The 11,901-nt window shown below is 44.0% G+C and overlaps 1 protein-coding gene across 2 annotated transcripts; it reads left to right on the top strand.

The window, feature by feature from the left end:
• The first annotated feature begins 646 nt into the window (after positions 1 to 646).
• LOC117736824 (cytochrome b ascorbate-dependent protein 3) lies at positions 647 to 7,204 on the top strand. Of its 2 annotated transcripts, XM_034542407.1 has the most exons (7): positions 647 to 867; positions 1,290 to 1,424; positions 4,488 to 4,692; positions 6,143 to 6,351; positions 6,436 to 6,590; positions 6,678 to 6,840; positions 6,922 to 7,204. In XM_034542407.1, exons 2-7 carry the CDS (start codon positions 1,296 to 1,298, stop codon positions 6,946 to 6,948), a joined length of 888 nt encoding a protein of 295 aa, XP_034398298.1. In that variant the 5' UTR covers positions 647 to 867; positions 1,290 to 1,295; the 3' UTR covers positions 6,949 to 7,204. The 2 variants fall into 2 exon arrangements, with proteins under 2 accessions (XP_034398298.1, XP_034398299.1); XM_034542408.1 differs by lacking the exon at positions 647 to 867 and having other exon boundaries at positions 1,406 to 1,520.
• The last annotated feature ends 4,697 nt before the right edge of the window (positions 7,205 to 11,901 follow it).

Here is an 11,901-nt window from a genome sequence, read left to right as displayed (position 1 = left end):
GACAAGTTCTTCACAGCAGCCATGTCCTCCTACAGAGAGGCCTCGGTTCATTTATACTTCATATACTTTTATAATTGCAGCCTTGTATATTGTGACTATAAATGTGTGTATTATTTAGTTATTGTGTTGTTGTTGTTTTATAGTGTGTGCTTAAATTAAATGTTACTTTTTGCCTGCTGGGTCTTATTGCTTTGACTGCGTCAATGACCTTACGATTCATAAAGTGGTGTCATATTATTTAATGTCGACAGTCGGTTGTTCCGAGGGGAACAAGCTGGCAGACTGGTTCAAACGTGCCGTTATCACGATTAAAACTCGTGGAGAGCTGCAGCAGCGCTGGTGACAACGAAAACCACATTACCCACAAGGCCCTGCGCTGCCAATGCGGAAATGAGTTAGGTAAACGTCTCTCCCTGAAATGAATTGTTTTTAAACTCGTTCTCGTAGCTTTTATGTCGTCTTTATGAATGCAGAGTGCACGAACATCCGCTTCTTGAACCCGGGAATGATTCCGACTGTTTGTGCTAGCAGCGGCGTTAGCTGCGGAACTTTACAACACACTTCAAAGACATGCGTATTAAATACCGCCCCGGCTCGGAGAGAACCGGCGCTGCGCCTGAATCACGTCACGATGACGTATTGTAGACATGACACCGTTGAAGTGCGTTTGTTGCTACAGAGACGTCAGAATACAACGTTACGTCGCAACCATTTAAACAGGTCGCCGGAGACGTGGAAACGGCACGAGTGTCACATTTGGAGCTATAACCTGCCGTGTATCGAGAGACGTCTCCCTCTGACAGACAGTTCTTGTTGGGGTTTTGCCACTGAGGTGTTGTTCTACGCACTCGGTGTCACTTTTGGAAGGTCAGCTGTGTGTGTGTGTGTGTGTGTGTGTGTGTGTGTGTGTGTGTGTGTGTGTGTGTGTGTGTGTGTGTGTGTGTGTGTGTGTGTGTGTGTGTGTGTGTGTGTGTGTGTGTGTGTGTGTGTGTGTGTGTGTGTGTGTGTGTGTGTGTGTGTGTGTGTGTGTGTGTGTGTGTGTGTGTGTGTGTGTGTGTGTGTGTGTGTGTGTGTGTGTGTGTGTGTGTGTGTGTGTGTGTGTGTGTGTGTGTGTGTGTGTGTGTGTGTGTGTGTGTGTGTGTGTGTGTGTGTGTGTGTGTGTGTGTGTGTGTGTGTGTGTGTGTGTGTGTGTGTGTGTGTGTGTGTGTGTGTGTGTGTGTGTGTTTTTCTAATTGCTCTCCACCCAAACTGATGAACGGGCCCCGCTCACACCGTCCTCTCATTCATAGGCGCAGATGCGGCAGGCTGGCCCCTGGTCTCCCAGCTGTTCCTCCACCTCTGACCGCTTCCCCCTCAGTAACACAGCCGAATGTGGAAGTGAGCTCTCAGTTGAACCAGAGAAACGCGAAGTGAGAGCAGCCAATGTGAGTATCGGTTAACGAGTAACCAGGGAACACTCGAGACCAAGCCAATAACTTGTGTTTGAGTAGGAAGTGTTGTCGGTGTTCGAGGTGGATCAGGTAAGGCGTCCAACACTGCTGTATATTTCTTCTGATCATGAAATGTCCAGCTTCTGATTTAATATAGTTGAGTTGAGCAGTCGATCATTTTGAAAGCACATGTTATTGTTGTTTAGCGTGTATTTTGTTCTTCCAATGGATACATTGAGATTGTTAAAAGTCATGTTAGGTTAATTATTTCCAGGCTTTTATATTGTTTCTTATTTCTGGTAGGCATTTAATTGCGTTAACGTTTAATGGTGGCAGCTGCAATGGAGCTCAGATGCAGCTGCTGCATGTGAGCTCCATTGCAGCGGTCAAAGGTGTCAAAGGTGTTGAGCGTGGATGTGGTGCACAGAAGCTTTAAACGGGGTTGAATTGGATTGAAAAGTGAAAGTTTTGTTCGCACAGATTTTCATTGTTTCAACAGCATTTCAATGACGGAATCTGTCAAAGACAGAAATATATAGTCTTTCAATTGCTGTCATAACAATGACTACATGTGACCATGATGTCTACAGTAAAACAAAGAAGTTAGCTCAGTCTTAAAGGGACAGTTTGGATATTTGGCAGAAACAGACAGGACTACCACCACGGAAGCTACGAGATGTTCTGCTGTGCACGGCAGCAAAACATATTTCAGCCACCGTCACCTATTTTTTCTTTCCCTGTCTCTCGTGTCGCCTTCCTGCCCTGGTCATTGTCTGCCCTGTCCCTAATTGAACAGCTGCAGCTTCCCAGTGGATTGAAACCGTGTGTCTCCTGCCCCAGTGTCGGTTGTCCTGCTTCTATAGTGTCGGTTGTCCTGCTTCTATAGTGTCGGTTGTTCTGCTTCTATAGTGTCGGTTGTCCTGCTTCTATAGTGTCGGTTGTCCTGCTTCTATAGTGTCGGTTGTCCTGCTTCTATAGTGTCGGTTGTCCTGCTTCTATAGTGTCGGTTGTTCTGCTTCTATGGTGTCGGTTGTCCTGCTTCTATGGTGTCGGTTGTTCTGCTTCTATAGTGTCGGTTGTTCTGCTTCTATAGTGTCGGTTGTTCTGCTTCTATAGTGTCGGTTGTTCTGCTTCTATAGTGTCGGTTGTCCTGCTTATATAGTGTCGGTTGTTCTGCTTCTATAGTGTCGGTTGTCCTGCTTATATAGTGTCGGTTGTCCTGCTTCTATAGTGTCGGTTGTTCTGCTTCTATGGTGTTGGTTGTCCTGCTTATATAGTGTCGGTTGTTCTGCTTCTATAGTGTCTGTTGTCCTGCTTATATAGTGTCGGTTGTTCTGCTTCTATAGTGTCGGTTGTTCTGCTTCTATAGTGTCGGTTGTTCTGTTTCTATAGTGTCAGTTGTTCTGCTTCTATAGTGTCGGTTGTCCTGCTTATATAGTGTCGGTTGTTCTGCTTCTGTAGTGTCGGTTGTCCTGCTTATGTAGTGTCGGTTGTTCTGCTTCTATAGTGTTGGTTGTTCTGCTTCTATAGTGTCGGTTGTCCTGCTTATATAGTGTCAGTTGTTCTGCTTCTATAGTGTCGGTTGTTCTGCTTCTATGGTGTCGGTTGTCCTGCTTCTATAGTGTCGGTTGTCCTGCTTCTATAGTGTCGGTTGTTCTGCTTCTATGGTGTCGGTTGTCCTGCTTCTATAGTGTCGGTTGTTCTGCTTCTATGGTGTCGGTTGTTCTGCTTCTATAGTGTCGGTTGTCCTGCTTATGTAGTGTTGGTTGTTCTGCTTCTATAGTGTCGGTTGTTCTGCTTCTATGGTGTCGGTTGTCCTGCTTATATAGTGTTGGTTGTTCTGCTTCTATAGTGTCGGTTGTCCTGCTTCTATAGTGTCGGTTGTTCTGCTTCTATAGTGTCGGTTGTTCTGCTTCTATAGTGTCGGTTGTCCTGCTTCTATAGTGTCGGTTGTCCTGCTTCTATAGTGTCGGTTGTCCTGCTTCTATAGTGTCGGTTGTTCTGCTTCTATAGTGTCGGTTGTCCTGCTTATATAGTGTTGGTTGTTCTGCTTCTATAGTGTCGGTTGTTCTGCTTCTATAGTGTCGGTTGTTCTGTTTCTATAGTGTCAGTTGTTCTGCTTCTATAGTGTCGGTTGTCCTGCTTATATAGTGTTGGTTGTTCTGCTTCTGTAGTGTTGGTTGTCCTGCTTATGTAGTGTCGGTTGTTCTGCTTCTATAGTGTCGGTTGTTCTGCTTCTATATTGTCGGTTGTCCTGCTTATATAGTGTTGGTTGTCCTGCTTATATAGTGTTGGTTGTTCTGCTTCTGTAGTGTCGGTTGTCCTGCTTATGTAGTGTCGGTTGTTCTGCTTCTATAGTGTCGGTTGTCCTGCTTATATAGTGTCGGTTGTCCTGCTTCTATAGTGTTGGTTGTTCTGCTTCTATGGTGTCGGTTGTCCTGCTTATATAGTGTTGGTTGTTCTGCTTCTATAGTGTCGGTTGTTCTGCTTCTATGGTGTCGGTTGTCCTGCTTCTATAGTGTCGGTTGTTCTGCTTCTATGGTGTCGGTTGTTCTGCTTCTATGGTGTCGGTTGTCCTGCTTCTATAGTGTCGGTTGTCCTGCTTATGTAGTGTCGGTTGTTCTGCTTCTATAGTGTCGGTTGTTCTGCTTCTATGGTGTCGGTTGTCCTGCTTATATGGTGTCGGTTGTTCTGCTTCTATTGTGTCGGTTGTCCTGCTTCTATAGTGTCTGTTGTTCTGGTTCTATAGTGTTGGTTGTTCTGGTTCTATGGTGTCAGTTGTTCTGCTTCTATGGTGTCGGTTGTCCTGCTTATATAGTGTCGGTTGTTCTGCTTCTATAGTGTCTGTTGTTCTGGTTCTATAATGTTGGTTGTTCTGGTTCTATGGTGTCAGTTGTTCTGCTTCTATGGTGTCGGTTGTCCTGCTTATATAGTGTCGGTTGTTCTGCTTCTATAGTGTCGGTTGTTCTGCTTCCGTACCCGTTTCTTTCCCCGACAAAACAAATCGACCGCTTCACCCACACGCTGTTCTGATTTGAGCTCTTCTCATTGGTTTAGCCTCCACACCTCTGCAGGATGCGGCCCATCGTGAGCTTCTATGTGTGCTACCTGCTGTGCCTGGGCCTGAGCCTGGCCTGCGTGGTGTGCGTGTGTGTGTGGAACAGCCGGTGGCGGGGCGGTTTTGCCTGGGACGGGTCGGGGCTGCAGTTCAACTGGCACCCAGTGCTGATGGTGACGGGCCTGATTGTGCTCTACGGCAACGGTGGGTGCTCTTTTTTTTCTTTTTAAGTTTTGGATAACACTCTTTAATCTATTTTTCCCTGTGTGACAGTCATGAAGATAATTACACATTACAGGTATCATGGAGACCTACCGTATAATAAATGCAGCATTACTGTAGCATAAATGTGGTGCCACACCTCAGTGATTGAAGTCACAGCTTCTTGTTTTTCTAATGAAAATAAGGAAGTGCAGTATATCTCCACCAAGGTACATTGTATTCTAATGATGGCTGCTGTTTGTTTCTGTGACCACAATCGCTCCGTACAAGGTAGAACCTCTGAATGGCAGGATATCAACTGCTTTCACACATTACTATTAATAATGCTTGGGCTTTACAAGTTGTACAATACACGCTATAGACGGGCCTTTCACAATAACACATCAAATTTCAGTACTCGGCATACAAGTTATTTTCCTATAAAACACCAGATCCTACATTTCCCATAAGGCAACAATGCTCATGTCTTTCAAACCCCATGCCTCCAGATTGTAATGCAGACTCAAAAGATTTGCCATCAGGCCCAAAAGCATATGAGCCAAAAATGCCTGTGTAACCCAGGTGACTCTGTTATGGTTTGTCTCTGACCCCAAGCGCACGACAACAGCAAGGTTTAGTTCTAGCCGAACACACGGCGTAGTTTATTGAGCACAACAAGTCACTTAGAAAAGAAACACAAAAAACTCAAAGTGTCCCCTTAGTCCACGGGTGATCGAACATCAAACCCCAAAAAATCCAAGAAAATACTCCACACAAAAAAGTCAGCAAAGACACGAGGGAAAGTTCAGTGACGACACAAGGAGGAAAGTCCACGGACATCATGGCACGAACTCGCAACGTCAACACAGACAGTCCTGATCTTTATCCCCCCGAATACAACGAGCTGACGAGCTGCAGCCGTGGGACGAGCTGAGTGGCTTCAGGTGTGAGTTGGAGCGCCCCTGGCTTGTCCCCGCCTCCAAGCCCGTAGCTCCCTGGCAGCGCGCTCTGAGGTACCGGGTGTCACTGTGTGAACGGGCTGAGGAGGGAGTCCGGCTGGCTGAGTCCTGACAGACTCTCTATATCTGCCCCCTCCCTCTGGAACTCTCTCCTCAAACTCATCCGAGACTGCACTGATCTTTTCTTATTCAAATCGCAAATCAAAACCCACCTGTTCAGAACTGCTTTTAATGTGTGATTGTTTGCTCCATGTTCTTATTATTTTTATTTATTAGGGTCCAAGCAACTTTGTTTTACCTGTAATTTTAGTTATTCTTATTTTTTTAGCTTTAAGGATGTTATAATTATGTTATGTAAAGTGTCTTTGAGTACCACGAAAAGCGCAATATAAATTAAATGCATTATTATTATTATTATTATTATTATTATGACATTAAATGCAGCGCACAAATTCAATATGGCATCGTTTTCTGTCGTTGCCTCCTTCCTGCAGGAGCTGTGTTGTACCGCATCCCCCTGACCTGGGGTCAGAATAAACTCCCCTGGAAGCTGCTGCATGCCACAGTGATGCTCCTCGCCCTGGTCCTGTCAGTCGTGGGTCTCTGCGCTGTGTTCGAGTTCCACAATGCTCACAACACTCCCAACCTCTACTCTTTGCACAGCTGGATTGGAATCGCTGCGACGGCCCTTTTTGCCATACAGGTAGATGTATGAGGCGGGCCTGGTTTTCATTCCGTCTGGAGCTGCCTTTGTGTTCACTGTGTCCTCTTTCATTTGTCCATCCAGTGGGTGGTGGGTTTGGCTGGCTTCCTCCTGCCCTGCTCCCCCGTGTCTCTGCGTGCTCTCCTCAAGCCCGTCCATGTGTGGATGGGAGGCAGCATCCTGTGGCTCAGCATCGCTGCCTGCATCTCGGGAATCAATGAGAAGCTCTTCTTTGTTCTGTGAGTGCCATATTCCTGAGTTACTTTTTTATAAATATTTTACCTGGAGATACATTGACAAACCCTGTTGAATGTATTTTCCAACAGCAAAGCCAGTGCACCTCCGGCGTATGATGCCCTTCCACCCGAGGCCTTGTTGGCAAATGTATTGGGAGTATTGATTGTGGCCTTTGGCCTGGTTGTTCTTAAGATTTTGTCCAACCACGAGTGGCAGCGACCAGACTCCAGGCCCGAGGACCTGGTTTACACGGTGAGAATATGCTGATTAAAGGTTTATTTAGGTTTGATTTAAATGGAGTATTTCATAATCCATATCTACTCTCTCCCGCAGCCGCTGCTTCAAGAAGAAAATGAATGAAGTGCATCCAAAACCGTTTGACCATCACAGATCACAAATCACTTTAACAATCCAAAATATCTACTTTGAATGTACAAACAGCTATTTGAACACTGTGAGAATTATGTCTGTTTTGGGTGTTAATATTTCTTTAAAAATTATATTTATAATTATAGCTAAGAGAACCTTGAGTACAAGAATATTTTACCACATATATGTTCCTAAGGTGAATAATATGTCTCCAAAAATAAAAACGTCAAATATATTTAAAGTTGTATTATAATGGCTGATGATTAAATGTTACTATTTAAGTTGACATAATTTACTCCCTTTTATTTAAGATCAATACTGAAGTATGACATTGTATTAGGGTTGTAACAAATGTCAAGGCACTCCAACTGAACTTAAAACCCCAACAAATGTCATTAAACGGTTATTTATTACAAAAACACACGTCACGTTACCGGATGTTAAAAAGGAAAGACGTTGAGATGGTCACAACATCCAAAGGACAGATGGAGAGGAGTTGGAGCGGCAGTTGAGTGCAACTTCTAGCAAAAAGGAAAAAGATGTTACTAGTTGGAAGTGGTTTGGGACACAGTCTGAGAAGTTTGGTAACGTCTGTATTAAAACTATGAGTGGAGGGATATTTAGTCGCTGCTGACAAATACTGCACACTATTATTGTATCCTACGCAGACGCCACTGGAATCTAATTCTACTAATAGTATAATACTAATAATATCAGTGGAGCCCAAACTTTATCTGTAACTGCAAAAATACCAGATTCAAACAAAATTAATACAGAATTATGACATGCTATTATTTGTTTTTGTGTACATACATTGCTATCTGAGGCAAACAGAGAGGCTTTCCAGAGGTCACTAACAGTTGACCTTAATACCAAATCATAGCTGAAGTACGTTGATTACCAAAACCACAGAAGTAGAGAACGCCCCCGAGGGAAGTCTGCAGGGTGTGTTTACGACTCAGGGCTCAACATATAATTGTATGAGTGAAACACATCAAATGTCTCACTGACAGACGCATGAGACATTACAGCAGGACGCCATCGAGTGGAGATTCAGACCTCAGTGGGGGGGTCTGGTGCTCGCTTTTCACCTCAGGACTGAGGGTGACTTATAGCGGATGTTTTGATCCTGCCAATGTCTTCATGGAAGGAATAGTTTGACGTGCACGTGTGTTTTCCTGCAGAGAGTGCAGTGAGGACATTAACATCACAGCAGAATGTGCTCCTGGGGTTCGATGTTCCTCGGCTCAATATCCTCTTCATAGGACACAATTAAGAGACTTTTCAAGGGATTTTATGTTTTCTGTTCTCAGCATTGTTTTTTTTCTCAAGGTCAAATGTATTTTTCACTGGATCAATATGTTTCTTTTTTTTTTTTTTAAACCTAGTGATGATTTAATGCTTAAACTTCCAATCTCAAATTCTTTGAAACGTCCGCCTCCTTTGATCCGTTTATTGGTCTATTATTACATTCTATGATAACATACGACCCACCATTAGCCGAGTAGCTTGTGTCCCTTTCAGTGTGATCAGAGCATTAGTTTAGCGTGATAGCATGCTAACACATGTTAGCAGAGGCCGCAGAGTTTTTCAGGCACATGATCATAAAACCAAAGTATTGGATGCATAAATATTCTGAACTTATGATGGTGCTTGATTAAAGGTTTAGCCAAACAAAGGTTATTTCAGTTCATCCTGGACGGGGACATGAACGTCTGTATCAAATTTCATGACAATCCATCCAATAGTTGACACCCAGATATTTTCCGGTGTTTGCTTTGACAGGCTGTTTTCAAAATGGTCACAGTGACTTCCTGGATTCTTGTCATCGTTGTGAGGTCCACCGAGTTAGACTCCAGCTCCTGAATACGAAGTAGTTCAGCACATAACCCGCTGAATATTCCATTATCTGCTTGTCCTATTTAGTTGCAGCCGATTCCAGCTGACGTTGGGTGAAGGCAGAAGACCCTGTACAGGTCGGCAGTTTATCGCGGGGCACATATCGAGACAGACACGCTCACATTCACGGGCAATTTATGTTTAAATTAACCTGAGCTTTATGTCTTTGACTGAGGGGGGAAGCCGGAGAACCCGAAGAGAACCCACGCTGCCAAGGGGAGAACGTGCAAACTCCATACTGGAGGACCACCCGGGATCGGGGATTGAACCCAGGCCCCTTTTGCTGTGAGGTGACAAGTGACCAACATGTGATGGTTATTTGTCTCACACGTTCACCTCGACAGTCAAAGCCGCACTCGGCTGGTCAGAAATGAAAGAGGGAAAAGATGAAGTGAGTTCATGCACCACTGATCATGATGGAGTCACTGCTGCTGTCATCTGAGCTGAAAGTGAAAGTGGAGGAGCACATACATGATCAGCAGAGGCCACAAACACGCAACAAACCCACTCCATGAAGTCACCCCCCCGTCTCTCATATCTGAGCCTTTCATATGAGAAATGTAAGTTCAAGACACTTCACATGAGCATTTTGGAGGCCACAAATATGGCAAAACAACGTTGTAATTGTTCTACAGTATCCAGTATCTGTATTGTAACATATCAAATCTTGGAACAGAACATAACACATATAAGACTTGAACACATAGGATTATACATGAAGTGTAACATTAGCTGACATTTGTTTTTACTAACGTTGCTGGGAGAAAGAAATGTCCCACAAGGTGGCAGCAGACAATAGTCCAGTGAAGCGTGTTAACCCTTTCAGGACTATGCTGCACTCTTGTGATGGTGTTGAATCACATGAGCGAGTGATTCAACAAGTGGCAGGTCAAAGTAACGTTCAGGTACCTTCAGAAATATACTTAGAGTCAAACGAGGGTGGTCAAATATTTTATAGAAGCAGCGATGTCACATCATTGGAGAGGAGACACATTTGTTACCAATGTTACTATCTATTAATGTATTGCACAACATGTATAATAATTATAACCTAATAATAATAGTAATACATATAATTTCCTAATTACACCTGATAGACTTTTTCAGAATACTGTGACTTTAATTTCTTAAATAATAATAATAATAATACATTTATTTATATAGCACCTTTAAAAACAGGGTTTACAAAGTGCTCTACATAGAAGCAAGGTAAAAACATAACATCAATACAAGTAAACATTTCAGAAAATACATGAGGCAAAGGAGATAATGCCATATCGGCAATGAACACAATAGAGGAATAGAAAATTACAAATACAAAATAAAGCAGAACAGACAAACTCAAATAGGGGAACCAAAGAACTGCATAAAAGGACGACATCTTGGAGTGTACCAGTCCGGTTTTGGGGAGTGGAGTCAGCAGGAAGAGTAGAGGGTGCTGAGGGAGCTGTAACAGTTCCTAATTTCGTTGCCACCATCTCGCTCTTGGGGACTGTTGTTGTGATGACGAGCTGCAGCGATGCGCTCGGCCGACCAGAGGGAGGGGATGGAAAGCGTGGAGCGATCAGGAGCAAACAAACCCTCCGCGGGAGGCTCTGTGGATGCAACGGGGCCGACGAAGGAGTCCGAGCGCCCCGATGGCCGAGACGAACGGAGGAGCAGAGAAGCCGCTGAGCCCGAGGAGCTGCGAGGTGGAACACTGCAGAACCATGCCAGCCGGGGAGGATGCAATCGCCAACCACGGACCGGACCGTCGGCTAGCCAGCAAGAGACCGTCGGCTAGCCAGCAAGAGACCGTCGGCTAGCCAGCAAGAGACCGTCGGCTAGCCAGCAAGAGACTGTCGGCCAGCCAGCAAGAGACCGTCGTCTAGCCAGCAAGAGACCGTCGGCCAGCCAGCAAGAGACCGTCGGCTAACCAGCAAGAGACTGTCGGCTAGCCAGCCAACGCCAGTTGACTAGATCGCAGCGGTGGAGAGCAGGAGCCAACGGCAATCACAAAATAAAAAATAATCCAAGATTTGCAGAAGAATTAAGTCAGAAGAATGGCTACACTGTTAAATAAAATTGTAAATAATTTAAATGAATGTTAAATTGTAAAAAAGGTAGAAAAAAAATAATAAAAACAGTCCTAGACGCAGCAGCGTTAAGTTTCGCCAGCGTCCCTGTTGCCAGGACTACACTTAAATGAAGCAGAAGCAAAAATAAGAACACACACTAATTGGTTTATTACCTTCCAGCCATTTGGTTACAGCCAAAATCACTTGGAAATACAACACAGCATATTCAGCGTTTTATTGCTAATGAGTTTAGCAATGCAGTGCAACAGTTTAAAGTGAAATCGTACTCCTACTTAGTTTTTTTCATATGTCCCCTGTTGTACAGGCCTATTGTAGATTGATGAAAGCTAAATGTAACCGATAATCAAATCATTGCAATATTATTTGTTCTTTTGTTTAATTTCAGGCCTGAAACTTGTCCAGCTGAACCTCATTAAACTAGACTAATATGCCGCAGCAGAAACAATCTGCATGGCAAACAGCTGCCTGTTTAAACATCCATATGGAGCAATATTAGTATAATTTGGAGTTATTTTGGCAACCTGATAAAACCTTATTTTGGTTGCCACTATTACCTTTAGCTTGTTTTGGGGCCCTGAGTGGAACCTAACGTTGTTCTTCAGCCTTCTGTCACAGTGGATACCTCTGGCTGTAAGGAGTTCTTGCTTCAGTTCACATGTGTTGATGGTTGTCAGGGCGGCTCCAGGCCGTGGGCAAAAGGTTTCACAATAACGATATTATCACACCATCTAAAGAAAGATCAGATGTTCCGTACATGATTATCATGGCCAGAAGGATCGATACAAATGACAACAATATTGTGGCAATTTTTTTTTTTGTGTGTGCGTTTTGTCTCAAAACGTTGTGTACACCTAATTACAAGTGTAGGCCTCTGGAATAGGCTTATTTACACAATATTGTCATATGTGTATTGTTAACATGATATCAATATATCACTTTTTTAAACATCGTGGTTATCGTCAATGTA

The sequence above is a fragment of the Cyclopterus lumpus genome, chromosome 9 (genome assembly GCF_009769545.1).
Source record: "Cyclopterus lumpus isolate fCycLum1 chromosome 9, fCycLum1.pri, whole genome shotgun sequence".
Classification (NCBI taxonomy): domain Eukaryota; kingdom Metazoa; phylum Chordata; class Actinopteri; order Perciformes; family Cyclopteridae; genus Cyclopterus; species Cyclopterus lumpus.
This window is presented reverse-complemented; position numbering and strand designations above follow the sequence as displayed.